The sequence below is a fragment of the Pipistrellus hanaki genome, assembly GCF_964339955.1.
Source record: "Pipistrellus hanaki genome assembly, chromosome: 11".
In the NCBI taxonomy this organism is placed as follows: Eukaryota; Metazoa; Chordata; class Mammalia; order Chiroptera; family Vespertilionidae; genus Pipistrellus; species Pipistrellus hanaki.
This window is the reverse complement of record NC_140513.1, coordinates 26,893,002-26,920,419: the sequence shown is the minus strand read 5'-3', so window position 1 is coordinate 26,920,419 and position 27,418 is coordinate 26,893,002. Positions and strand designations below refer to the sequence as shown.

General features: G+C 45.8%; 2 protein-coding genes across 9 annotated transcripts in view; one reads left to right on the top strand and one right to left on the bottom strand.

Annotated features, from left to right (window-relative positions):
- Positions 1 to 27,418, bottom strand: part of FAM219A (family with sequence similarity 219 member A) — an 81,074-nt gene that overhangs the window by 29,329 nt on the left and 24,327 nt on the right. For 2 of the 8 annotated variants that reach the window (XM_084898018.1, XM_084898023.1), the window contains exon 1: positions 16,440 to 16,830. The exons of 2 other annotated variants lie outside the window; for them this stretch is intronic. In XM_084898018.1, the coding sequence (XP_084754144.1) occupies positions 16,440 to 16,499 (60 nt within the window). In that variant the 5' untranslated portion in view covers positions 16,500 to 16,830. Of the gene's footprint in view, positions 1 to 16,439; positions 16,831 to 27,418 lie in introns of those variants that run through there. 4 more of the 8 variants (XM_084898021.1, XM_084898025.1, XM_084898022.1 and 1 more) reach the window with 3 other exon arrangements.
- The window catches only part of DNAI1 (dynein axonemal intermediate chain 1), a 52,269-nt gene continuing 41,919 nt past the window's right edge, over positions 17,069 to 27,418 (top strand). Inside the window, exon 1 of the mRNA XM_084897988.1 lies at positions 17,069 to 17,313. Coding sequence (XP_084754114.1) covers positions 17,284 to 17,313 — 30 coding nt within the window. The 5' untranslated portion in view covers positions 17,069 to 17,283. The remainder of the gene's footprint in view (positions 17,314 to 27,418) is intronic.

The window sequence follows — 27,418 nt, the reverse complement described above, 5'->3', positions numbered from 1 at the left end:
TGGCATACAGGTATTTGGCAGCATTTCCATAGCCAGGTCATCTCGCCCGTTTGTTGGTGTGCATACCCAATTGAAAAATATGGGAATTATGAGGCACAAGCTATCTCCTGGGTAGGCATGATACAGGAGAAAGAGCATGATTTTTGATCATTTGTTTCCTAAAATGGAAAAAATGATTAGAGAAAACATAATATTGGTTTGTCATAAATTCAAACACTTTGAGGTAAACAAATTCAAATATAAAAAATAACAGAAATTCTCCTGTAAGTCAGGATGACTAGTATATTATATCTTCTCAGAATTTTAAAATGTATATTTATATACACGAGTTTAAGCATAGATGAATCAGAAATGTATGTGAAAATGATAACTTTTATGTTACATGCATTTTACCACAAAAAACAAATATCTATCTTGAATACCTTTTCTATATCTATATTAGATTTTACCTGCTTCTTATAAAAGGCTTCCTATATGGCCCTGGCCAGCGTGGCTCAGTTAGTTTGGAGCATCGTCCCATACACTGACAGGTGGTGGGTTCGATTCCTGACCAGGGCACATACCCAGTTTGCAGGTTCAATCCCTGGTTGGACATGTATGGGAGACAATTGATTAATGTTTCTCTCTCTCTAAATTCAATAAACATATCCTTGGATGAGGACTTTTAAAAAAAGCCTTCCTATTTAATCAGTCTCCACTGATGGAAATTTATATTATTATGCTTTTTCTCCTCTCACTATCATAATGTTGCAACTATTATAATGTTATAACACTAGCATATTTATTTATAACTATTATGTTTTGTTCAAAAACTTTTTATACACTTGTCTGATAATTTTTTCAGATCCAATAAATCCCTAGAAGTGGAATCACTGAGGGGATCAATGGGCATGCACACATTCTGTTTCTGGTTTTCTTTCCAGAGAGAATGTGGCAATATATAGGGTACCCCCCCACAAAAAAAATATATACACACTTTAACAGCTGATAGTTCAATTTTGAAAATGAAATGTATTTTAATAAATACTACCTTTACAATTATTCAATTTTTGGGGGGACACTATATATTTCTCACAAATTGGGAAGGGGAGGGGTTATTCAAATTTTGAAGTCAGAAAGACCTGGATTAGTTCTAAAGGCCAGCTGGTTGTCTGACCTTTGGCAGTTTACCTTTGTTAATGTCTCTTGCCTTTCCATGGGTGTACCATTATCTACTTTGCAGGGCTAGTATTATAACTAAATGAAATAATATATGTAGAATGCTTTGCAGCGTGCCTAACACAACAAAATGGTAGCTGCTTTTTGTTTTATGTTGCTCTCTCCTCATTTACTTTGTTTCCATCCAGTTTAAAGTGTTCATCAGTCCCAAATTCTCTGGCCACCAAAAGGAGCTTTTCTAATCAACAAGAGATATTGCCCTTATTGAGTCTGAGTTCCCAGGAAAGCACTGAAGCCAATTTCCAGAGTTCTATCTTTAGTGACTAAATCACAGAGACCAACTCTCCCACTCTCAATGATCTTTCTTAGGATCTTAATCAGGCCATTCTTACTCTCCAGTACACTGCTGACCAGGCCATTCCAAATGTGAAATGTTCTGGTCTTTAAAACAGGACATTTCATTAAGCCCTGAAGGCAACAAAGGGACCGTGGAAAACAGATGGGAGGCAGACCCTGAGACACATGCACCCTGGGACGTTGGGGAGTCCGGTTAAATTCCCTTCCCACAGCCCCTCCTAAAACCAGGAGGGCTGAAGCTGGATCATGGCTTCTTGGAGCTTTAAATTCCAAAAAGTATTGATTTAGGGATGAAATGAACCAAGGCTGGGACAGAAGGCTCCCAGGGACAACTCTCCAAACTGCCAAAAGGGGGCAGTGTAGTGTTATGGTTAAGAACATGAGTCTAGACTCCACACACCTGGACTTGAAACTGGGCTTTGCTGTTTACTAGCTGCATGACCTTGGGTGTCACTTGCCTTCTCTGTTGATTAAGGGTATGCCATCTTCATATTGTTGAAAGGATTAAATGAATGTGTGTCTGGTAGCCGATGCACAGTAAGTGCTTATAAACAGCAGGACACACATCTGTAGGGTGTATGGTTGAATATGGTAGATATGACATAGTTACCAAGTAAAGGAGATAAAAGATTGAATTTATTCAGCTAATTCATTCACTCATTTAATAGATGTCTAGTGAATGTTTACTATGCATAGGGCACCTTATAAGTCACAGGAGACATAATAGGAAGTAAAAATAGACATGGTCTCTGCCTTCGTGAAACTTGGCTTTCAGAAGAATCCATGTGAGTAGAATAAATAATACAAGCATATGAAAAATGATAAATATAAAAGTGCAATAGGAATAAGGCTACTGACAAAGCCTAGAGTTTAAGGGAATTCTTCTGTGATGAAATTCTAGCTAAGCTAAGATCTGAAAGATGGGTAAGAGTCAACTGAAAAAGGGGAAGAGAAAGCATTCCAGGCAGAAGGGAACGTGGAACATCAGAGAAGTGGAGGAGAAGCCAACAAGGTTGGATGCAGTGATGGGGGTTAATGTGATATGAAATGAGTTGGAGAGGGAGGCAGGCAGAGCTCGACCACATAAGGCCTTGCAGGCCATGATAAGGATTAGAATCCTTAGAACAGGAGCAGGGGGGAAGCTGTTGAAATGTAAAGGGATGCACTGGGCATCCCCGCTACTTGGCAGTACGCTGCTCTGATATCTCCTTTCTTTCTTTCTTTTTAAAAATTTTTTTTTTTTTTACAGAGAGGAAGGGGGAGGGATAGAGAATTAGAAACATCGATGAGAGAGAAACATTGATCAGGTGCCTCCTGCACACCCCCTACTGAGGATGTGCCCACAACCAAGGTACATGCCCTTGACCGGAACCTGGGACCTTTCAGTCCGCAGGCTGACGCTCTATTCACTGAGCCAAACCAGTTAGGCTCTGATATCTCCTTTCATGGGAAGGAATGGGAGAGGGTTTCACACAATTTCTGCTGTGGCCATCCAAGAGAGGGGAACAAAGAAGTAATCTACAATAGGTCTCTTAACCAAGACGGAATGAGTCCCTCAACATCCTCATTACCCAAAGGAGAATTAGGTATGTGGAGGGATGCAAGTGGGACATCCAGGGCGGTGAGGCTCTGATCAGAAATCCTATACTGCGTGATGGGCTGTCACTATAAAACCCCCAATGTTTTTTAGACGCAGCACCAGTCCCTAGTCAGCCTCCACATCTCAGACTTCCTGTCCCTTCAGATGCTTCAGTTGGACATAATAACTACGGAGACTAACAGCCTGGGCTGACAGAGTTGCAACACTTTTGTGGGCAGACAGAGCCTGGGGGGAGGGAGGGCTTCAGGTTTGCAGGAAGCAGCACTCAGCCTCTGCAGGCCTTCCCGGTGAGCTGGTTCGCAGGGCCCTTGGTGCATGCACTGTTTGTTCGGGGGCATGTGCACACACAGAAGGGCATAGTTTCCACATTCTCTCCTATGTGAAGAGAGAAACCAGGAGTGGAGATCCTGGGCAGCACAGGAATCTAAAGTACCAGAAGGTGGCAACTGTTTCCTAGTCCTCGTGGGTTTTTGAAGTTGGTTGGAAGGAGAAAAGGACCTAAGAGTGCTGCCCACCCCACCCCTCCTCCAGCCTCTCCCAGACCACAGCCCTGCTAAACAAGAAACCAGGCTTGGCTACCTGCCAGGGCTCCTGCTGGGGCAGAAAGTTCAGGAAACAAGTGAGAAAGACCCTCTTCAGCATAGAAGAAGGCTGCTCAGAAATTCCTGGGAAGGTAAACTAAACCCAGGCCCTATTGCACTTTCTCCCACAGAGAAAAATCTCTTCTCTTTCCCAGGAGAGCTGCCATTACTCCCCAGTATGGTTATAGCAGAATTCACAGAGCAGAACCAAGAGCTCCATGGAGGGAATATGCTGTCTCAGTGATAAGAGACGCCAAGTAAAGACCCTCCCCCCTCAGAAACACAGTCTGCAGTGAAGCAGGGCGGGTACCCGTGGCCTGAAGACTTCCTAGGGCCATCATTTCCTTGGGTTGATAAGGAAGGAAATGATGGTATAGGATAAAAGAAGTCATAGAAAAAGAAGACCCAAGGAGAAAGTGCTAGAGATATATGTGATACCTTGAGGGATGAAGGCAGATAATTGAGAGGGGCTCTTTGTTGTCTAAATGTGAAGGGAACTCTTGATGAAATAATGGATTGAGCCGAAACCGGTTTGGCTCAGTGGTAGAGCGTCGGTCTGCGGACTGAAAGGTCCCGGGTTCGATTCCGGTCAAAGGCATGTACCTTGGTTGCGGGCACATCTCCGGTAGGGGGTATGCAAGAGGCAGCTGATTGATGTTTCTCTCTCATCGACATTTCTAGCTCTCTATCTCTCTCCCTTCCTCTCTGTAAAAAATCAATAAAAATATATTTTAAAAAAATAAATAATGGATTGAGGCAATGACTATCCTTTGCTGCTAAAACATTAGAAAAGACTGAAGGGGAATCTTTGTGATGAAGAGATCAGCCTAACTACACCACTAACCAATCTGAACAACACAAAAAGTAGGACAACGATATGTCCTGTGCCTCCTGATATGATGCAATAGGAAGTACACAGGACACACTCAGAAGTATTCTTCACACAAAAATTAAATTTGAATCGGATCAAACCCTGAGATGTAATTAGCAGTTTGCATAAATACAGTAGACAGAGAACTACAGATGAAGCAATTATTCACAGTAGTCCAGTGGGTGGGGTATAGGTGAAACAAGATTAGTCCTGGGCTGATAATTGTCTAAGTTGGGTGATGAGTACTAGGGGGTTCACTTCATCTTTTCTTTACTTTGTATACATTAGAATTCTCCATGACAAAATGTTTTAAAATTTTGAAGAAGGTCTGTAGACTGGAAATGGCCTCCTTCTCTAGCCTACTATTCTGTGGGGAGAGTAGTAGCCGGAGTAGCAATGTGGACTTTTTCAAATGTTTCTTGAGCCATGAGAGTTGGCCTTTGGGGGCAGTGACAGCAGAAGGACATATTCCACTGGCATCAGGAGCGGGTGCTTCAGGAAGACTCCACTCCAATGGGACTCTGAAACAGCCATGGCAGGAAGGGGCAGGGACAAGGCCTCCTCCAATCCAGACCCACTCAATGGAACCCCCTCTGGGAATCAATGGAAACACAAAGCACTTCCATCTCTAGCCCAGCCTCATCATGGTGCTATCAAGTAGGCTAAGGACTCTTATCATTTGGTAATGAGAAGAATAAACCATCTTCTTACCCTCTCCCCATAAAAGCTCCATTGGGAAACACTGACAAAAGTTGGAAATAGGGCTGCGAAGACATATATAAAACTTTAGACAATTAAAAACAAACAAATAGAAATGGAAATCACGATTCCCTTAAACAGGATCAATCCTTAGATCAGAAATGATACAGCAATTTACAGTTCATTTTCACTTACATGATCTTATTTATTTTATAAATAGCCTGAAAGAGGTTAGGAGCCTGGACAAAGGTCAGAACAAAAGTGGTAGACCTAGAATGTACTAGCCAACTTCCTACAACCACAAAACACAGCCCCTTCCTGCCCTGAGGCCCATGCCCCTCTTTAGTTCACCCTGACAGCCACACCCCTTCACTGATACTCAAATGAAATCCTCTCATGGGAGTTCCTAGAGATTGACTCACCCCTTAGTTCAGCTCCTGACTAAATGAAGGATCTGAAACATGAGATTCCATTAGGAAGTTTTTAAGGAGGCCGATTGGTGGTCAACCTTAGTTCCTGATTGGTTCCCTTTGGTGCCAATATTAAGTTCCATAGTGGATATTTTGATATGTTTATATTACACATACATAATAAGCCATTTTTATTGCTAGAATGTTGTTCCTAGCTCCTACTTTAGAAAGAGTGTGGCTCTCTGCAGGAACTCAGTTTAAAAACTGCTACTCCAGGGAACAGGAAGCAATGAAGTTCAGAGGTAAAAGCATATTCACACTCCCATCCAATGGCCCTGGTTCCTCCCTGTGTAGCCATAAATAATAAAAAGTCTAGCCTTCTTTCCTTCCTTAACTCCAGTCCTTTGTAAGCATTTGAAAACCATAAAATGCTTTCCCTGAGACTGTTTTTAAAAATATATATTTTATTGATTTTTTACAGAGAGGAAGGGAGAGGGACAGAGAGTTAGAAACATCGATGAGAGAGAAACATCCATCAGCTGCCATCGATCAGGCACTTACTGGGGATGTGCCCACAACCAAGGTAAATGCCCTTGACTGGAATCGAATCTGGGACCCTTCAGTCCATAGGCCAACGCTCTATCCACTGAGCCAAACTAGTCAGGGCTCCCTGAGACTGTTTTATTAAATAGATTGAACAGCCTCAGTTTTCCCAACTGTTCTCACATGATATGACCCCCGCCCCCATACATGATATGGTTTTGATTCCTTTCATCATACCAGTCACTTCCTCTCTTGAATGATGACATCAGCATAGAGTGCAGGACTTCAGATAATGCTGACTAGTGCAGAATAGGACTATCACCTCCTAAGAACTAATTTTATACTTCTATTGATGCAGCCTAACAGCACATTAACTTTTCTGGGACTTATGTCATATAGTAAACTTATGCAAGTTTCCTGTCCATATAAACACATCCCTCTTTGAAGGTCTACTGTAGGCTGCCTAACCACATAGCTTTACTTATATTTTTATTTAAATTCCATTGCTGAATTCAGCCAGCTACTGTTCTGAGAATAAGAGCCAAAATACACACATGTGACATAGTTTCTAATAAGTATAAATTCACCATCTCACTACCCCCAGTGGACCCTAACCTGCAGCCAGCCTAATCCAAGATGTCCTTCCAGGTTCTTGCTTATTTCAGATGTGCCCTAAGTCCAGTGTAACAATAGGTACAGTTATTAATTATGATCATAAACCTCAACTCCCAATAGAAGAAGTATAATACCATTATTATGGAGAATGGCAGCCCTACAGCAGTTTGGGCTGATTAGGTCACAAGGAGAGGCCTGTGTCTAGTTCCAGCAGTGAGAAACTCAAAAGTACCCACTAGAGCAGCCAGGGTGACTGGGGATTGGGAAACCCGTCTCCTGGAAAATGATAGAGGAAAGAAACAGGGCTTGTTTAAGCCTGGGGTGGGGGTGGGGGGAAAGAGTGCTAAGGCTGTATAGCTCATGGCTGGGCCTTTCCTCTCCAGTAACTGCTGGCTTAAGGGTCTCCTCTAATAGCCTATTCCTTTTTCTTGCCTCTTTGGTCAAGGCTTATATTTTCACCTTAAATTTGACTAACCATTTATGTGAAATTTATGAGATTTCTTCCCGAATCCGTCTCTTTCCCCCTCTTATCTGCTCTGCAGGGTCCACTGAATAAAGTGTACAGTATAAAGCAGAGTCAAGGATATTCTCTTACCTGGCCTATCTATTTATGAAAGACTGGAGGCCTGGAGCATGGAATTTGTGCACCCTGGGTGGGGGTGGGGAGAGTGCGTGCGTGTGCGCGCGCGCGAGTCCCTCAGCCTAACCTGCATCCTCTGGCAGTCTGGGAGCCCTCGGGGATGTCTGACTAATGGCTTAGGCCCACTCGAGTCAGATATCCTTAGCGCTGCTGTGGAGGCGAGAGAGGCTTCTGCCACCACCACTGCACTTGCCAGCCGTATGCTCGGCTCTGGCCGAGTGGTGCTCCCCTGTGGGAGTGCACTGACCACCAGGGGGAAATTCCTGCATTGAGCGTCTGCCCCATGGTGGTCAGTGTGCATCACAGGGACAGGTCGTTCCACCGTTTGGTCGATTTGCATATTAGCCTTTTATTATATAGGATTATTAACTTTGTATCAAGTCAATATTTTAAAAACCCATGCTGAATGTCAGAGCAGGAAAGATCATTTTTCTCCATTCACTTCTTAAAGAGCTACATCATAAGAGTCCAGCCCCTCAGTGAAGCCGAGCTAGCTAACATCTCCTAAAGTCTTTCTTTCCTGTGCTCTTTGCCTGGGATAACTGTGATGATTCAGGGCTGCCAGAATGGCAAGCAGAGACCTAAAAGTGATGTTTGTTTCCCCTGCCGAAGACCATGAAGACATGGAAGAACAACCATGTCATTCTTCCTTACTGAGCCAGGACTCTGCCTCAGAATCCACCTTAGTACATGCTCCAGGCAGCCACTACTGGTCAATGGGCATTGGCATAAGGAATGAAATCTGCTTATCACCCATGCTTTTTATAGCACATGAAGTAGGCCACGTTTTACATATGTAACGTGATTATGCAGGAATGGCTCTTGGGCTGCTGTGATCAGCGGGGACATTTAATAGTACTGCAGAGGAAGTACTGAGAAACCCTAATCAGGGAATCCATTTTTCAGTTTAAATCCCAACTGAGATGGATTCTTCCTGATGAGAGCTTTGGACTATAATCTTTATATTCTCTCCTCCTTAGCAGAACACAAAAGGGCAGCGCATACCCCATAGGTAAAAAGGAGAAACATGCAGCAGCCACTCTGGAACTCAAAGTGCTAAATGGGTAGTGTACAGTGTATGAATAATATCTCAATGAAGCTGTCAAAAAGAGTTAAAGGTGAAAATGCTGCCACATCAACAGTTAGTAGAGGAACTTGAAGGGAAATAAACCCCCTTAAAAAGAATATATTGAGAAAAACTGGGCACTTAGTATTGGCTTCCGCACCTGAGCAAAGTTCACTAAAATCTTCCTACTGATGGAAATAGTTCAGACCCTGATTCAAAGCAGCAACATCACATTGAGACTAGCATGGGGAAATGGTGTGGGTTATAAAAGAGGCTCAAAAGAATTTAAAAGAAAATAATTCCAAACGGAATCAGAAGAAACACTAATTTCTAAGACAGAGTTTCCCCAAAACACATTGGTTCTGTAAGATATTAATAGATGTAACATGAAAAAAGTTTCCATGGTTACTTAATCTTGGGAAACATTGGGTTAAATAAAGCTGGAAAAGTTTACTTACTGCAGAACTTCTCAGAGCCTTTATAATGCTAGTAAACATTGCGACAGGATAGTGTGTAGTGTTCCCCAAAGGAATTTGTCTACAGATTCTTTTTTCTTCCATAAAGTATCTCAAAGGACCAATATTCCTAAAGCTATAATACAGGCAATATTGGCCTAAGCCATGGTTGGCTGAGTGCTTCACCAATTCCTTTATAAGCTAAAATTGGAAATTAATATGGGAACTATAAATAATTTTTAGTTTGTACATAATTATGTTTAAGTTTACTACATAGTAAAATATATATGGTTCCCATTGCACAGTTTGGGTGCAGTTAATACAATAAATCTTAAAGTGCCCCTTCAGGTATTGTTCTAAATAGATAGCTGGGCGGACTCTGGTTATGACGGCCAAGAGTCTGGTGATGAAAACAGGCAAAATCAGGCCAGGAACCACAGCAGCTGGACTCCTTCTGCCTGGATGTGGCCTCTCGTCATAGTTACACTTCTCAGGGCTAGAACAGTCATTCAGAGAACACCCTTTATGGCCATTACTGCCCTCTTATTTGTGCACGCACTCTCATACAACATCATCATCATCATCATCATCATCATCATCACAGAAACTTGACCCTCAAGAAGTACAACTAGTCCTGGCCAGTTTATTCAGTGGTTAGAGCATCAGCCAATGCACCAAAGGTGGCTGTTTCAATTTCTGAACAAAGGCATCCAATCGATGTGTCTCCTCACATCGATGTTTCTCTCCCTCAGCCCCACCTCCCTTCTCTATCTGAAAGCAATGGGAAATATCAGCAGGTGAGATGAGAGAGAGGAGAGATGGAGAGACAGAAGAGAGAGAGAGAGACAGTCAACCATCTGATCCTCAATTTGATATCTTTGAATAACAACAAATATGCAAGTACATATTTGCTTGAACTGGCTTCTAAGAATGTAAAGGGAAACTCCAACATATCCCCATCTACCCTTCCCCCAGGCCAGACTCTCTAGACCTCCTTCCTCCACTGCTTCACTACTCCAGAGTCCCTCCCTAGGTCACTAGGCTGCCCCACAGTGAGGCCTTTGGTCAAGTTCCAGCTTCTGAATTCCAGAGCAGAGTCAGATCAGAGCTGGTTTCAGCTCCGCCTGCTTCCTTCCTTCCTTTCTCGCGCCCTGATGGCCAGATTCCCACCAGAGTCTCCTTAGGAAACAATGCCTTGAGAGCCTGCCGAGCCCAAGAAGCTGAGTCTCCCCTGTTCCCTTCCCAGACACAAGGCTCCATTCGCCCTTTCAAGGAGGGGAGAGAGTCCCTGGGGCTAATCAGGTCCAACTGGAGAAAGCTCTGATTTACATTTCCGTTCACTCGGGGCTATAGTCCGGGAGGCAGCAGCCAGCTCCGGGGTGGAAATGACTCAGCCTGACTCCCAGCTACTATGGAAGTGCCTGACTACAGAGGCTACACTGGGGCCTTTAAATAGCCAAGTCACCTCTGAGCAATCTATCCCAGAAGGCTGCTCCCTTGGCACACCTTGCCTGAAGACAGCAGCTTGGGCACTACTTCTATTCCAATTGAAGCTTTCCAGGCTTGTCTTAGAGAAAGGAGATATGTGTCCTTTTCCATTCTGACTCTTGCAGGTGAAGCAGTAATTCATACATTCATTCTAGAAGAAATCAGTAAAAGGGCCCAGCTCAGCCAATCAGTCAGAAAACTGTAGATTTGACCAGAATGATGGTAAAAGGCTACAACATAAAACATTCTCTTAGCCAAGAAATGATTTTATTTTTCTTTATCAAAGTGCTGCCAGAAAAAATAAAAATAAAAAATGAATAAAACACCATGGCCTCTTGCTGTCACTAATTCACTTGCATCCATCACAGGGGAAAAGTACTCATTGGCAGGCTTTTCTCTGTATCCTTTTGAAGCTGAGGGACCGGTCTCACTCTGCTCCTCTGCTTTCTAGGACTCTGAGTCCCCCATAACCCCAAGAATGCAGCTCCAACCACACAGCAAAGGAAAATAGCAACCTTCTCCCATAAGCAAATACACAAACCTCTGAGTTGTCTGGAGGTGGTGATGGTGCCTCTTGGCATCCAGATATGCCAGAAACCTGAGATGCATCCTTCGCTACCAAACTCTCCATCCCACCTCCAAATAGGTACTACATCCTGCCTATTCCACTTAATTAATATCTGTATTCTAGAGGCCCAGGACACAGATACGTGTGCACCGGTGGGGTCCCTCAGCCTGGCCTGTGGGGATCGGGTGAAACCGGCTCTCTGCCATCCCCGGAGGAGTCCAGGATTATGAGAGGGAGGGTCTCCCGTGGTGCACCCTGGAATTGGGCTCCCTCCTCTCGGGTTCTGGGTGTGTCACCCAAGAAATGTATCTGCCAAGTCACTGCAGCTGGGTAGCTCCTGTGTTGAGCAGTCTTCTCCCTGGTGATCATTGTGCATCCTAGCTACTGGTCAGACAGTTGGACAGTCGCTTAGGTTATATATATATATATATATATATATATATATATATATATATATATATACTTTCCTCTTTTTTAGCTCTAGGCTGAAATAATTTCTTCCTGTATTATTATTGTACCCACCTTCATATTCATTTTCTGACCTCCAATCTTACCTTGTCTAATCTCTTATCCACTACTGAAGTTTAGTCCTAAACTCAAATTTGATGATGTTATTCCCTTAAGAAAAACCCATCCATCATTTAAATGCACCTTTTTGTTTTTTCCTCCATGTCCTTTGCCTGGAACTCTTGAACTCGTCTCATCTGCCAACCTTCTACACTTCTTCTAAAAGTCAGTCCAGCAGTGACTCCTCTGTGAAGCCTTCTCTGACCACTTAATGGAAGCCCTTTCTGTTTTCCTTTGGCCCTGGGGGACCTGGTTCTTCCTTTTGCAGTGCTCACTACTCTGTTGTACCTCAGTCCATCTTGATTATGTTTATCCCTGGAGTAAAATTCTATGTTATGGAGCCCAGCACAACATCTAGCAGGCAGAAGGTAGGTTTAGTATTTGTTGATTGAGGTGATAAGTAGTCAGGGATGAGGTAGAGGTCTAAGTAAACCTGATCCTCACTTTGCAATACAGGAAAAGAGGAAAGGGCCTCATTCCAGAACCTGAGAAATACTATTAGGTCATAAGCCATATGGACCCATTAGAAGAGTCCACCCTTAAACTGAAAAGTCATCTGACCAGCAGGAGGCAACTTAAGGCTCTCTGAGCACATAATACATGCAGGTTAATTTTGCATAGTGACTCTTGCCACTTTTCAGGAGCTATTATGGTCTATTCACTGAATTGATGTCCTGACCATCCCCCACCCCTGAGTGTCAAGAGGCAGGAGGAGTCTGAAACTACTTTTAAGACTCAGATGGCCAAAGGGTCAGAACTTCAGCATTTTTCATCTTCTCCCAAGAGAGGTGTCATCCTTTCTCAGGAGCACCCTCCATTGATCTCCATTCTTTCCTGGCATGTATCTAAAACCTTCCTATAGCCTTTGAATCCATCCTTCTGGCCAACCACCGGAGAGATCTCATTGTCTTAGTCTTAAAGTACCTGGAACTGAGCATATGCTCATGAATTAAACAAAGGAGTTAACAGACAACCTAGGTTTCAGGGAGCTCAGGCTAGCATTTCGGTCAAGTGTATAGAGACCCTGTCTGGTGCCATATGCCATTTTTTGGTCTCTGAAAGCATAGGAGGCAGAGTTTTGCCCAACACAATTAAGTGCTTAAAAGCTCCATTTTTGTGATTTGCTTTCCACAAATCTCTTCTTCTCCAATTATAGCCAAGTAGAAGGCAGACTGTGAGACTGCACCAACCAGCCCAGCAGACAGACATAGAGCCACAAACAATAGCCCAAATTCAACCCAATTGCTCAACAGAGAGCCTTGACAGATGGGTGTGTCCCCAGATCAGTGAGTTATGTGGTTTGGACACAGAACTGACATACAAGATGTGCCTCTCCCTGGCAGTTTCTTTGGGAAAATCTGTGCTCAAACACACTAAGGATTATCTAGGAAAGAGCAGGAGTGGAGCCCAGGGACCAGGTCTCCAAGAGGAGCTCTCGTTCTTTTCATAAGAGACAGGAAGAGACCGTGGGGAGCTCTTAGAGATAAGCCCAAGTCTGGTTCAGCTGCCGAGATGCCGCCAGGCCAATTAAATAATTGGTGTGATGGGAAAAGAGGGAGGCCACGCCCTCAGGCCAACTCCCTCCCCACCTCCCCCCAGCAGAGGAAGGCTCCTTGCAGCTGCTACAGCAGCAGTAGCATGAACAGGGCAGGGATGGCTGCTTCCCACTAAGCTGAGAACTAATGCTTAAATTAGCACCTTGGAAACACCCAGATCTGCCCGCTGTGCCTTCTCTTCCAGCTCATGCCACTCCTCTGGGCCTCCTTTTTAAGCTCGAGTTTCTCTTTCAAGTAAATGATAAAAAAATAAATAAATAAAGATACTCTCCCCTCAGAGCTCATTTTTCCAAGTGAGGGATGGCCTCTGGATTCTTCCCACTACTGTGAGTAGGGGAGGTTTATTTGATGATCGAGCCCATATGACAGGCCTATGCAAGTACAGCTTAGTCCGGAAAGAGGGAATGATGCTGACACCAGCATTGCCTCATTTCCTTTAGGGTTTAAGGAGACAGCCCCCTTTCTGCCCTCAGAGAGGCTCACCCTGAGGGAGTAAGCAAGAACAATAAACTTCTGTTGAACTGTGAGCTTCAGGAGGGCAGGGCCATATTTGCATCTTGTTGTTAACCACTGTGTTCCTAACACCTAATGCAGTATTTAGAACAGAGCAGATGCTCAATAAATATAAGGTGGATGAATTTTCAGAATCAGTAATATCAAGTCCCTATGAGATTCTTTGGAAGAGAGAGTGAGGAGCTTTGTTTAAACTTTAAAGAGATCATTTGTCTTCATTTAGTAAATGGGAAAACTAAGTCCAAAGAAGAGGAGAGACTTCCTTGACAGAGGTCTCAATAAATAATGGCAAGAAATAAAATTGGTCACAGCTGAGTTCAAGGCTGGGGCCCTAGTTTTTATGGTCCACCCAAATATTCCTAACAAGCCATTTTTGCCTTTCTCTTCTATGGTATACCATCTTGATTCCTTATACCCTGAAATGAAGGCTCTTGGGGAAACACCACACAAAATTCTGCTGGTCTCAACAACATTCAGAGCATTTAAGGAGTTTTGGGAGTCCTTTGGGCCTCAACCTGGGGACAACAATCAAGTAACAGAAATCTGTAGGTCAATGCCGATGGCCCTCAAATGGGGGATGGCTGTATTATTACCCCCATAAGGCTCTCATTCAACTGCAACAAAGCAGCCCCTAGCAGAGAAGGACTCCTTTAAGCTTCAAGAAAAAGGTCTGAAGGCAATTAGTTTTTCTGATTAATATCTCCTTGCACTTCTACTCCAGAGCCACTGCTTGGGCGTCTTCCAGGACCACTACTCCCTCAAACCATCATTAAAAACTTTCGGCAATGCTGGAGGCACCAAGGACAACTGAGAGAGCCCAGTGATTCAGTTCTTTCCCCCCTTTCCCTGCACAGTTATTGCCTCCCTTTTCAGGAACCCCAGATGGGAGGCAAGAACCAATTCAATGGGCTCTTCTGACTCACTTGGACGTCCTCCTCCTCCTCCATCCACCCTCCCTTTGGGTTCTTGATTAGGTCCTTAGAATTGGAAGGGTAATCTAGTTTGACAAACCAGGTTGGCTGGGAAAATAATCCAGAAAGGAAAGTCCTCTTAACCCAGCCCAAAGTTCTTCAATATTATGGGATACACTTGGCACCAAGTTTTTCTGACCCCCTAAATAATCCAACGATGGCATAGGCTGGCATCCCTCTCCCACTTTAATATGGTACACTCTGTGCAGCTTCTCTTTTGGCTTCTGGAACTGTCTAAGTAGTCACAAACGGGGGAAATGACTTACTGTATCTCCTGCCAGGTAGCCTCTAGCGATTCTCTCTGCCATCTCCCAGAAAGTGTGGCTTAGAGTAGGTCATGGATTCCTACCAAGGCCTGTCTTGGCTGCTGTAATGGGCAGGTTGCTCGGGAAGCCACAAAGCACATCTGTCAGCCAGGGGCCTGGAGGCCCAAGCTAGAACCTGTTCCTCACCTCCTGGCCTAGCACAGAGGGAAGAGCCTTAGGGAGCCCAGTACGTATCTGCAAGTCCTGAGAGCTCTGCTAGGTTCCAACAGAACTCAGAGAATAGGGCTCCAACCTTTAGGTGCCTGGCCTGCCCTGACTCCTTCCAGCTCCCCATAAGACTCCAGGGGGAAAGAGAAGGAAAAGCGAACTGAGAACACAGGGCACTCCCTGGATCTCCTCTCTCTCTCTCTCTCTCTCTCTCTCTCTCTCTCTCTCTCTCTCTCTCTCTCTCTCTCTCTCTCTCTTTCTCTCTCTCCCACTAGGCGGCGGGCAAGCCAGTCAGGTGCTCCCCCTCTCCCCCCGCCGCGGTGGGCAGCGGGCTCGGCCTGCCCTGGGCCTGGCCACGGTGCGCCCGCCTTGCCCTCCCCCTTCCATGCCCTCTGCGCCGGCAGCGATGACATCATTCCTCCCAGACTCGGGGACCGCGGGCCGGCGGTCGGATCTGGCGCCCAGCAAGGGCTCCAAACACGTAGGCCTAGGATGATGGGGGCTCTTCCAAAAGGCCCCGGCGCAGCCCTGTCCCCTCGCCTGTCGGTTCGGGAGCCCCTCTCATCCGCGCCTCAGATTCTCCATCTCGTCTCTGCGCGCTCTCCTTCCCGGCTACCGTGCCGCCGGCTTAGACTACCTGCGCTCTCCTCCGGAAAAGGGAATTCCCTGGTCCTGCACCGACCTCTGCCCCTACGGATCCCTGCGCCCACAGATCCCGGCCCCCACAGCTCCCTGTCCCCACAGACCCCGGCCCCCGCGTTCCCATCCATACCCAGCAAACTGGCGGGCCGGCCCCTCCTCCGCTACGAGCCTATTCCCAGTGTCACTCAGCCGACGGCCCTCCAGTCCCCTCCCCCGCTCTGAGCATCACAGGCCTCCAGGGCGAAACGCCTTCCCATCGCTCACGCCTGCCCACCGGGCCTGCCGCCCACGGCGCCCCATGACAATTCCCTTTCTTTCCCCGCCACGGGCCTCCGTTGGTGGTGTGCACCATTGTGGCCCTCTCGGTTCCACCCGACAGTGCTCCCCGTAGCTCCCTCGGCCTGCCTCCTCAGGCCGTGCTCCCCGCCCTTACAGGCCCCTTTGCGGTCACCTCGCGGATTCTCCCACGGTTTTCAGGTCCTGTAGGTCACCCTCCCCAAGTGATATGTTTTCATGGCTCTCTCTGCCCCATAGAAGATGCTCCCTTAGTTCCCGAGGCCTGATTCCCTTCCTCCTCCCCCCCCCCTCCTCCTCCTCCTCCTCCTCCTCCTCCTCCTCGGGCGGCGCCCCCTCCCAGCCTGGCCTGCCCGCCGCCCGCCCCCTCACCAGCGGCTGCATCTCCGAGTGCGCGGTGGGCACCTGGAACCGGTCGATCTCCTCCATCATGGTGCCGGCGAGCGAGCGAACCCAGGCCGGGCGCGGCCGGGGACGCCAACGGGACCGCGCGGGGCGGCAGCCCCAGGAGCCGGTGGGGTGGTGCAGACTAGGCCGCCCTGGACGAGGAGGGCGGGCGGCCGGGCGGCGGCCGAGCAGACCGGCGGGTGGGAGCGGCGGGGCAGGAGTTTCGCTGGCGGGGTGAGGCCCGCGTGGCTCCGTGGACTTGCCTAGCACCACCGCGGCTGTGGCGGGGCAGAGCCGCCGGCCTGGCCTCGCCTCCTCCTCCGCCACCGCCTCCTGTCAACAGCTCAGCCACTGCGGTGACTCGGCAACTCCACTTCCGGGTCCGGGCACCGCCTGGATGTGCATTATTCATGAGTGGGCGGTGTCTGGGCGCCCCGGCCCCGCCCACACGCAGGGGCTACGAATGCGCGCGGCCGCGGGTCCACTCATTCTGAGGGGGCGGGACTTAGCGGAGCTGAGCTTCCCCGCACGCCCTGCCCCGCCACCCGCTGAAGCCGTTAGGGGGCGTCCGAGGCGCCTGCGCCCTGGCTGCGGGTTGGTTGCTAGGTAACCGCGTCCGGGAGGAGCCGATTAGCTCTGGCAAAGGTGGGGAGACCCACAACGATCGCTGTTCCCCAAAGATCGCTGTTTCCTGGGACCGAGAATTGAAGTGAAAGTGAATCCGGATTTCTCGTGCGTGATCGAGGGGACGGACAAGCTTCCTGTCTTCAGGAAAGGGAGCGTTTTGTAGACGCTCCCAAGTGTTAAGGTGCTACCTGCTTCTTTGAAGATGCCCTACAAACCGCAGCAACGTAAGCTGGTAACACTCCAACTTGTTCTCTTGTGAACTCTGACCTTCACCGCCAATGACTACTGATCAGACCTCTCCTACTGGTCCCTCAAATTCTTTTCCCTGTTGACCCCTAACCTTCTCTCTCCTTGTGACTCCTGGCCTGTGTCCCCCACAAGATCTCGGACCCTTTTCTATTCTCTCCTACTAGTCCTAGCCTTCTCTCCCACACTGCCACGGATCCACTGTTTCCTACAGTTCACTCGTCCTCCCTCACCATTCCATTACCTCACTCGACTCCACTGATCCATCCTGACCAGCCCATCCTCCTTAACTCCCCACCCCCACTCCCACTACTAGGCCAACATGTACCACTATTGCCCTCACATTCGTGTCCCAAAAAATTATTTTTCCAGCACTTTGCTGTGTGAACCAGTGCTGGGCTAAGTGTGGACACAGACCTTTGGGAGCCCACAAAGGAAGTACAAGAGAACTAACTGTACAGGAGACACAGGACAGATTGTGCGCCAGAGTTTGGTTTAGATATTCTGTGCTGGGAGACTTGTGAAGAGAGACAGGTCAGGTAAAGAGGAAGAGGAGAGAGTCCTCTTTCCCATCCCTGCCCCCATTCACACATTGCACACCCCAGACATTTCCCCCCAACTACTTCTGGAGCCTCATATGTCTCTCTTCCTTGGGAGCCCCTGGTCCATCCAGCTGTGTGAACTTGTTCTTGTTGCCAACTGGCCAGATGTCAATCCTTCTCACAGGAAACCCGAGAGTCACCCCCTTCCCCCTTACCCATTCAGCACAGAAAGCTTTCCTCCCCAGCATCACCTAGAAGGTGAGGTAAGGCCCAGCTTCTTGAGGAGCCCTCTGTGGTGAAGGTACTCAGTCCTTCAAGAATCACCTTTCCTGCCTGGCCAGCATAGCTCAGTGGATGAGCGTTGAACTATGAACCAGGAGGTCATTGTTCTATTCCCGGTCAGGCCATATGCCTGGGTTGTGGGTTTGATCTCCAGTGTGGAGTGTAGCCAATTGATGATTTTCTCTATCATTGATGTTTCTATCTCTCGCTCTATCTCCCTTCCTCTCTGAAATCAATAAAATGTATTTTTAAAAATCACTTTCCCCAACCTTTTATGAATTAACACCCTGGGACTAATATGCAGTTTCTGGCTCTGTGAGGCAGGATTTCTATGTATTAATTCTAACCTAGAGGGGCGGGGGGAGGGTGTCCCTCAGCCCAGCCTGCACCCTCTCCAATCTGGGACCCCTCTCACAATCCAGGATTGCTGGCTCCCAACTGCTCGCCTGCCTGCCTTCTGATTGCCCCTAACTGCTTCTGCCTGCCAGCCTGATCACCCCTTAACCACACCCCTGCCAGCCTGTTTGCCCCTATCTGACCTCCCTTGCAGGCCTGGTCACCCCTACCTGCCCTCCCCTGCAGGCCTGGTCACCCCTAACTGCCCTCCCCTGCAGGCTTGATTGCCCCCAACTGTCCTCCCTTGCAGGCCTGGTCCCTCCCAACTGCCCTCCCCTGCTGGCCTGATTGCCCACAACTGTCCTCCCTTGCAGACCTGGTCCCTCCCAACTGCCCTCCCCTGCTGGTCATCTTGTGGCAGCCATCTTGTGTCCACATGGGGCAGCCATCTTGTATGTTGAAGTGAGGGTCAATTTGTACAGTACTCTTTTATGAGATAGGATTAGATAGGATAGAGGCCTGGTGCATGGGTAGGGACCAGCTGGTTTGCCCTGAAGGGTGTCTCGGATCAGGTGGGGGATTCCTTGGGGCATGGGATGGCCTGGACGAGAGGCCTGTGGTGGTCTGCAGGCAGGCCATGCCCCCAGTGACTCAAGTGGAGGCCCTGGTATCTGGGATTTATTTATCTTCTATAATTGAAACTTTATAGCCTAGCCGAAACCGGTTTGGCTCAGTGGGTAGAGCGTTGGCCTGCAGACTGAAAGGTCCCAGGTTCTATTCCAGTCAAGGGCATGTACCTTGGTTGCGGGGACATCCCCAGTAGGGGTGTGCAAGAGGCAGCTGATCGATGTTTCTCTCACATCGTTGTTTCTAACTCTCTATCCTTCTCCCTTCCTCTCTGTAAAATATCAATAAAATATTTTTTTAAAAAAAAGAAAAAAAAGAAAGAAACTTTATAGCCTAGCGGAGTCAAGCCTCCTGCTTGCTCCTTGGCTGCAGCCATTTTTGTTGGGATTTATTTATCTTCTATAATAGAAACTTTGTAGCCTTGAATGGAGGCCTGGGCCTGCCAGGGTGTGCGGAAATCTTGGCTTCCTCCATTGCCGAGAAAACTCAAGCCTCCTGCTCACTCCGTGGCTGCAGCCATCTTGGTTGGGTTAATTTGCATACTCGTTTCTGATTGTCTGGGGGTATGGCTTGTGGTGTAGCAGAGTGATAGTTAATTTGCATTTTACTCTTTCACTAGATAGGATTTCCCTCACTCATGCCTAAGTATTTTGAAGTTTGAGAGAAAATATTTGTCCATATTGTATTTTGGTCTTGCCTCCTCCATATTAGTCTTTGTTCCTTGCATTTTTTACCTGGGCTTGCATAGCAGGTGGACTCATATTTCTTAGATCTCTGCAACCATGAGGAGGCTGGTTTTTCCATATGGCCATGCCCTAGTCTTATGTTGGGGTTGAACTTTTTTTTTTTTTTAAATGTATTTTTATTGATTTCAGAGAGGAAGTGAGAAGGGGAGAGAGATAGAAACATCAATGATGTTAGAAAATCATTGATTGGCTGCATTCTGCATGTCTCCTACTGGGGATCAAGCCTGCAACCTGGGCATGTTTCCCTGATTGGGATTGAAACTGGGACCCTTCAGTCCACAGGCCAATGCTCTGTCCACTGAGCCAAACCGGTTAAGGCTGAACTTTTGTTTCGAAGCTCATATATGTACTGTGTTTGGGCCTTCTTATTGTTTTTCAATTTATTTATTATTGACAGTATTTGTTTTGTTTTTTTAAAATATATTTTATTGATTTTTTTTTTACAGAGAGGAACGGAGAGAGATAGAGAGCTAGAAACATCGATGAGAGAGAAACATGGACCAGCTGCCTCTTGCACACCCCCTACCGGGGGTGAGAGAGAAACATGGACCAGCTGCCTCTTGCACACCCCCTACCGGGGATGTGCCCGCAACCAATGCACATGCCCTTGACCGGAATCGAACCTGGGACCTTTCAGTCTGCAGACCGACGCTCTACCACTGAGCCAAACTGGCTTCGGCTATTGTTGACAGTATTATAGATATCCTCCATTATTCCCCCTTTCCCCCCTCCACCCATCCCTCACCCTACCCAGGCATTCTATACACTATTGTCTGGGTCCAGTTTGTTTTAAGTTCAGCATTACTGAGGTCTGGTTTACATACAATAAAATGAACCATTTTAGTTGTCCATGTTGACAAGGTTTGACAAATTTGTACATTTGTGAACCACCACTACAATGAAGATATAGGACATTTCCTCTACCCAGATAAGTTCCCCCGTGCCTCATCGCAGTCAGTTCTCCTGAACCCCCCACCCCAGATAACCACTGATCTGCTTTCTGTCACTACAGGTTAGATTTGTCTTTTCTAGCACTTGCGGTTTGAACAAGCTTGGGATGAGTTTTGATAGCCCATTAGGGGAGACATTAGAGGCTAATTACACTGAGAGCAGAGAGAGGTGGCTGCGGACAGGAAGCAGAGAAACCTAGGTTACCTGGCCCAGCAAATACCGATGCTTTCCCCTCCCCCCGCCCTCAGGGTTGTTTTAGTGCAATGTAAATATCGGTAGGTGGGGCGTGAGAAAAGGCTGGGTTGTGCAAGGTTGTATTCATCACCTTCTCCTTTCAGTAAAGCCCAGTCTGGGTCAGTGATGAGCAAATCAGTCTAATGAGGGGAGACCGAACCCAAGTATACAATTACAAGCGAGTGGGATCCCTGGAGCTGAGGAGGGAGCCATGCAGGTTGGAGCAGCAGAAAAGCTTTAGGAAGGAGGCAGCTATGACTCGGATGCCTGCACTGGAGAGGGAAGATCAGTGTTGGGTTTGTTAGGGGACAGAGACATGTTTAGACTACACTGTTCACTGATCAGACCTTTCAGTAGCTCCCTCTTGCTCTTAGAAAAAACTCCCTAAAGTCCAACTTGCTTTGTATGGTCTGCAAGGCCTTGCAAGGGTTAGCCTTCGCTACCTACCCTACTTCAGATCTCACCATCGCTCTGTGAAAATTCCACACTGAACTGCCCTCACTTCCTGGAAAGTGCCATCCACTCTTTCTCCTCTAGGCCTCTGAAAATGCTGTTCCCTCTGCCTGCCTGCCTGCTGAGTACAATCTTTTCTATTACCACCTGCTCCATGCCACCGCGCCCCAAATCTCTCTTAAAAAAAAAAAAAAAAAAAAATATATATATATATATATATATATATATATATATATATGTATGTATGTATGTATGTATGTATATGTATATAATTGATTTTTTTACAGAGAGGAAGAGAGCTAGAAACATTGATGAGAGAGAGAGTCATCGATCAGCTGCCTCTTGCACACCCCCCACCAGGTATATGCCCGAAACCAAGGTACATGCCCTTGTCTGGAATTGAACCCGAGACCTTTCAGTCCTCAGACCGACGCTCTATCCACTGAGCCAAACCGGTTTCGGCCCCAAATCTCTCTCTCTCTCTCTCTTTTTTTTTTTTTTGAATATATTTTATTGATTCTTCACAGAGAGGAAGAGAGAGAGATAGAGAGCTAGAAACGTCGATGAGAGAGAGAGTCATCGATCAGCTGCCTCTTGCACACCCCCCACCGGGTATATGCCCGCAACCAATGCACATGCCCTTGACCGAATCGAACCCGGGACCCTTCAGTCTGCAGACCGACGCTCTACCACTGAGCCAAACCGGCTTTGGCCCCAAATCTCTTTTTTATCTGCTCTTCATATATCAGGTCTCATATTTGCTACCATATTCTCCACAAGGGATTAAGTACCCTTTTAGGAGGCAGGAACAGGTGATATCCCCCCTAGAATATAAACTCTGTGAAGACAAGGATCACGTTTGTCTTGTTCATGTTGATTCTCCTGAACCTAACACAATGTCTGGAATATATTAACTTCTGAAAATGAGTTAATTTGGAAAATTTGGAAACTGTTGCTTGGAAATTTTGCTCTGAGTGTTTGCAGGATAGGAAGGGATGAACCTGGGATGGGGAGACAAGTGGGGAGAGATAATAAGGGAATGTCACAGTAGAAGCATGTTTTTCCAGGTTCATGCAAATATCTGCTTTGACAGGGCAATGGATGATTAATATTTGAACCACATATACCCATGCCTTAGAATTTGGGTGTTGGAGATTAAGAGATCAGAAATTCTGATGATAAATAGCCATTCTCCTTTAAAAAAAAAATTTTTTTTTAATTTGTGGAGTGCTGCTATGTACAAGGTACTGTTCTAGGTATTAGTAATAGAGCAACAAACAAAAGAAACAAAAAACCGTGCTTTCATGGACTTTAACTTTTTGGAGGTAAGTTGTCAGTAAACAAATAAGTAAAATATAGTTTGTCAGATGGTGTGGTAGGTGTCAAGAAGAAAAATAAAACAGGAAAATAGACTAGGAAGTTCAGGGGTTCAGAAGATTATGATTTAAATACAGTGGTCAGGCCGAAATCTGTTTGGCTCAGTGGATAGAGCATCAGCCTGCAGACCGAAAGGTCCCAGGTTCTATTCCAGTCAAGGGCATGTACATTGGTTGCAGGCACATCCCCAGAAGGGGGTGTGCAAGAGGCAGCTGATCGATGATTCTCTCTCATTGATGTTTCTAACTCTCTATACCTCTCTCTTCCTCTCTGTAAAAAAATCAATAAAATATATTAAAACAAACAAACAAACAAACAAATAAATAAATAAATACAGTGGTCAGGGAAGGCCTCATGCATGTGACATTGAGAAAGAACTGAAGGAAATTAAAGAGTTAGCTATGTGATATCTGGGGGGAAAGCATCCCAGACAAAGGGCACAGCAAGTACAGAACCTGAGATAGGAGCTTGCTACACATGTTCTGGATCAGCAAGGAAATGGGAGGAGGGAAGTGGCAGGAAATAAGTTCAGAGAAGTGTATCCCTCTACCCTAGAGGGTTAATCAGATAACTCATGGCATATTAAATTGCTCATGATGAAGCTGCATGAATAATAATGTCATTAAAATGCATGAATGTCAAGCACCATAAACCATGACCAGCTCAAAACATCACTAGTAATGCCCCAATAACAAAGTGTCCTTCCTGAAAATTGCAAGAATTCTAACTAGCTGCATGTGTGTATGTGCAGGAGGAGCTTTGCAAAGTTGCCAAATAGTGCCTGGCAGCCAGACTTCTTAGTAGAGAACTGAATTGGAGTCTTCTGTGGACTCCAGTTAAAAGCTAATTTTAGTTTATGGCTAACAAATTTTAGTACTCCTTTGTAACTCAGTTGGTTACCATAAAAAATTTGAAAGTCTAGAATTTTGAGTCAGTTGTCTGTAAGAGCTAAATAAAAGACTCACATTTTTTGATCATTTTGTCCCTCCAGAGATCCCTCTGAGACAATACCTGTAGTATTATTGATCTTGATGAGGGCTGACTAGGTAGGGGCGAGTGGCCAAGAATGGGTACAAGGCCAAAAGAGAGCATTAGATAATTCAGAGATTTTGAATCTGGTGACTGGGCCTGGGATCCATAGAAAAGAGGACAGGAGAGGGTGAGCAGAATCTAAGAGAAGTTGATATGTTTCTATATGTCCAAAGTATGATATCCTCACTCTCGTGACTTTTCTCTTTAGTATTATCCTTATACCTCTCTCGTTTCTCAAGTCTTAAAGAGAAACCTTTGCCCCTAAACCTCCTAAATATCTCTTGAATTAAACCAATTTTTTTTCACACTCATTGCACCCCTCTAGCCCAACTTACAATCATCTCTCTCCCCGAGTGCTGTGAAAGCCTTGTAACTGGTATTCCCCTCACCTACTCACGCTCCTTACAATCTATTCTCTACACTGCATCAAGTGATATTTTCAAACTATCAACCTAGCCGAAACCGGTTTGGCTCAATGGATAGAGCATCGGTCTGCAGACTGAAAGGTCCTGGGTTCGATTCCGGTCAAGGGCATGTACCTTGGTTGCGGGCATATCCCCAGTAGGGGTTGTGCAAGAGGCAGCTGATCGATGATTCTCTCTCATCAATGTTTCTTACTCTCCATCCCTCTCTCTTCCTCTCTGTAAAAAATCAATAAAACAGCTGAAACCGGTTTGGCTCAGTGGATAGAGCGTCGGCCTGCGGACTGAAAGGTCCCAGGTTTGATTCCGGTCCAGGGCATGTACCTTGGTTGCAGGCACATCCCCAGTGGGGGGTGTGCAAGAGGCAGCTGATCGATGATTCTCTCTCATAGATGTTTCTGACTCTCTATCATTCTCTCTTCCTCCCTGTAAAAAATCAATAAAATATTTTTTTAAAATCAATAAAACATATTTAAAAAAAAAACACAAAAAAACTATCAACCTAATTGTCATCTTCCACTCAGAACCCTTCAGTGTCTTCCCATTGTCCTTATGACAGGGACTAACTTTTTAAAAAGATATTTTTTTTATTGATTTTTTTCCAGAGAGAAAGGGAGAGGGATAGAGAGTTAGAAACATCGATGAGAGAGAAACATCAATCAGCTGCCTCCTGCATACTTCCCACTGGGTATGTGCCCACAACCAAGGCACATGCCCCTGACTGGAATCGAACCCGGGACCCCCTGGTCCAAAGGCCAATGCTCTATCCACTGAGCCAAACTGGTCAGGACAGGGACTAACTTTTTAGATAACTCTTCAGGTGCCTATATGGGCCAAGGCCTTCTTGAATGTCTAAGCTTTCACTTGTACCACTTTTCCCCTATGATTGCTGTCCTTCAGTTCTATGTGCTGTTTCCTCTTTCTGGAACACCCTTCACACCTTCCCTTACACAGGTACTCACTCCTAAGATTTCAGCCCAAACATCAATCCTTACAACCCACTCCAGTGCCTTCTGCCTTGTTAATGATGATAGGGTTAAGGTTCCTCTATTATATAGTCTAATTGCTCTTGATCCTTTCATCTATAGCATACATCACAGTATATAATTATTCATTTGTTTGTATAATTATTACTGTATGTGTCTCTTATTAGACTGGAGCTCCTTGAGAGCAGGGCCTGTGGATATTTTTGCTCACATCTGTATTCTCAGTTCCTAGCACAGTGGCCATCACATTCACCTCAATGAATGCTTATTGAATGGATGATGGACCGTGGTTGGGGAGATAGCATAGGGTGCGATGGAAGCATGTGGTAGGAGTCCTAACACTGATTCTGGGGGAATCAGGGAATACTTCTAAGAGAAATTACATGATGGAAGGTTTGGAAAGACAAAGGAGTTCAAAATGTAGGATAAGGAGTAAGAATAGAAGCTAGAAGACAAAGGAAGAATAATGTCCGAGAAGCTTAAGGAAGAGCATATTTATGAGTTTATAGTGTTTATAGAGTATGTGGTCAGTATGGGGTCAATGAAGCCAAGAACTAGACATAGAATAATTGGTAAGTTATTGGGGACCTTGGAAAAATACAATTTCAGAGGTAAAAGCCAGACTGAATTGAGCTAAAAAGGCAGTAAAGACCACGTAGACAGGATTTTTTAAAGATAAAAGTGAAATTCAATATGTTAAATGGGGAAGGACCCTGGCACAGATAGAAGATGTTGAAGATGAAGGAGATGGATAAAATAATGGGTAAAGCCAAGTCTCTGAGGAGATGGGAGTGGATGAGTTATGACAGAAGGTAGAAGAGTGTAACAGGAGAGGAGAAAAAAGAAAGGCTTGCATGCAAATGATGACAATTCAGAGGTTTGGTGGCAGGAAGTTGAGAGTTTTCTCTTCTCTTCCTCTAGAACTGTTATGGAATTCCTTATGGAAGTGATAACTAGAAAACAAATTTTGCCAATGGCTGTTCCATTTTGTTATGATTACAGTCATGCTATTTTCAGATTTACAGTCTGAGGTTTGTCATGCACAATTATCATATTACAAAACAGCTGTGAGCATCTGAGGCCAGAACTTGGTCTCATCTCCTGTTTGCTGTGGAACCTAGTACATTGTTAGTACTCAGTGCATGCCAGGAACTCAAATAATAAAGGCAGAGAGCTCTTGTGCTTATCCCTGGGATTTGCAGCCTGCAAGCTAATGTTGAAGAGTAATTTTGATTCTTTGGCTCCAGCTGTGAGCAAGCCACATGAAATTGTTTCCTGTCACCTAGGAATTTGTAGGGAGTACTCAATCTTTCCAATTGCTAAGACAGAGTTGTACGGAAGAAGCAAGCAAACTGATCAAACTTTGGTTTCACTGCTTTGCACCTCGCAATACTTTGTCCTACTATGGAGTAACTGGATTCTGGTTTGTATAGTGGGCTTTTGTGCTCCATTCATCTCACCTCCTAGGTTGAGAACCCTTGAAGTGGAACCAACTCAGTCTTGGTTCTTCTTTAGCTATTATCCTAGGATCTGGCACATAGTCAGTGCTAATAAATACTGGATGAGTGAGTAATGACTGAATGAATTTACTAAGTAAATAAATGAATGATGAAAAAATACATACTACAGTCCCTAGTGGTTAGAGTCTTGGCCCCCGGACTGAAGGGTCATGAGTTTGATTCCCAGCCAAGGGCACATACCTCGGTTGCAGGTTCAATGGTCTAAGCCAGCAGTCAGACATCCCTCTCACAGTCCAGGACCCCTTGTTTCTTACTGCCTGCCTGCTCACTGCTTCTTAGTGCTACTATGGAGGCAGGAAAGGCTCTGATTGCCAGCCAGGCCTAGGGACCCTACCTGTGCACAAATTTCATGAATATATAACATCACAAATTGTGGGGAGCTGCAAAAGTTGTGCTTAATGGAAATGTATAGCTTTAAATGCCTATTGTAGAAAAGAAGAAATATTTAAAATTAATGTTCTAAGTTTCTACCTTAAGAAAATAGGGAAAGATGAGCAAATTAAATCCAAAGTGATAAAAGCAAGATTTATTTAATCGATTCCATTTATTTTGTTTTATTTTTAAAAATATATCTTATTGATTT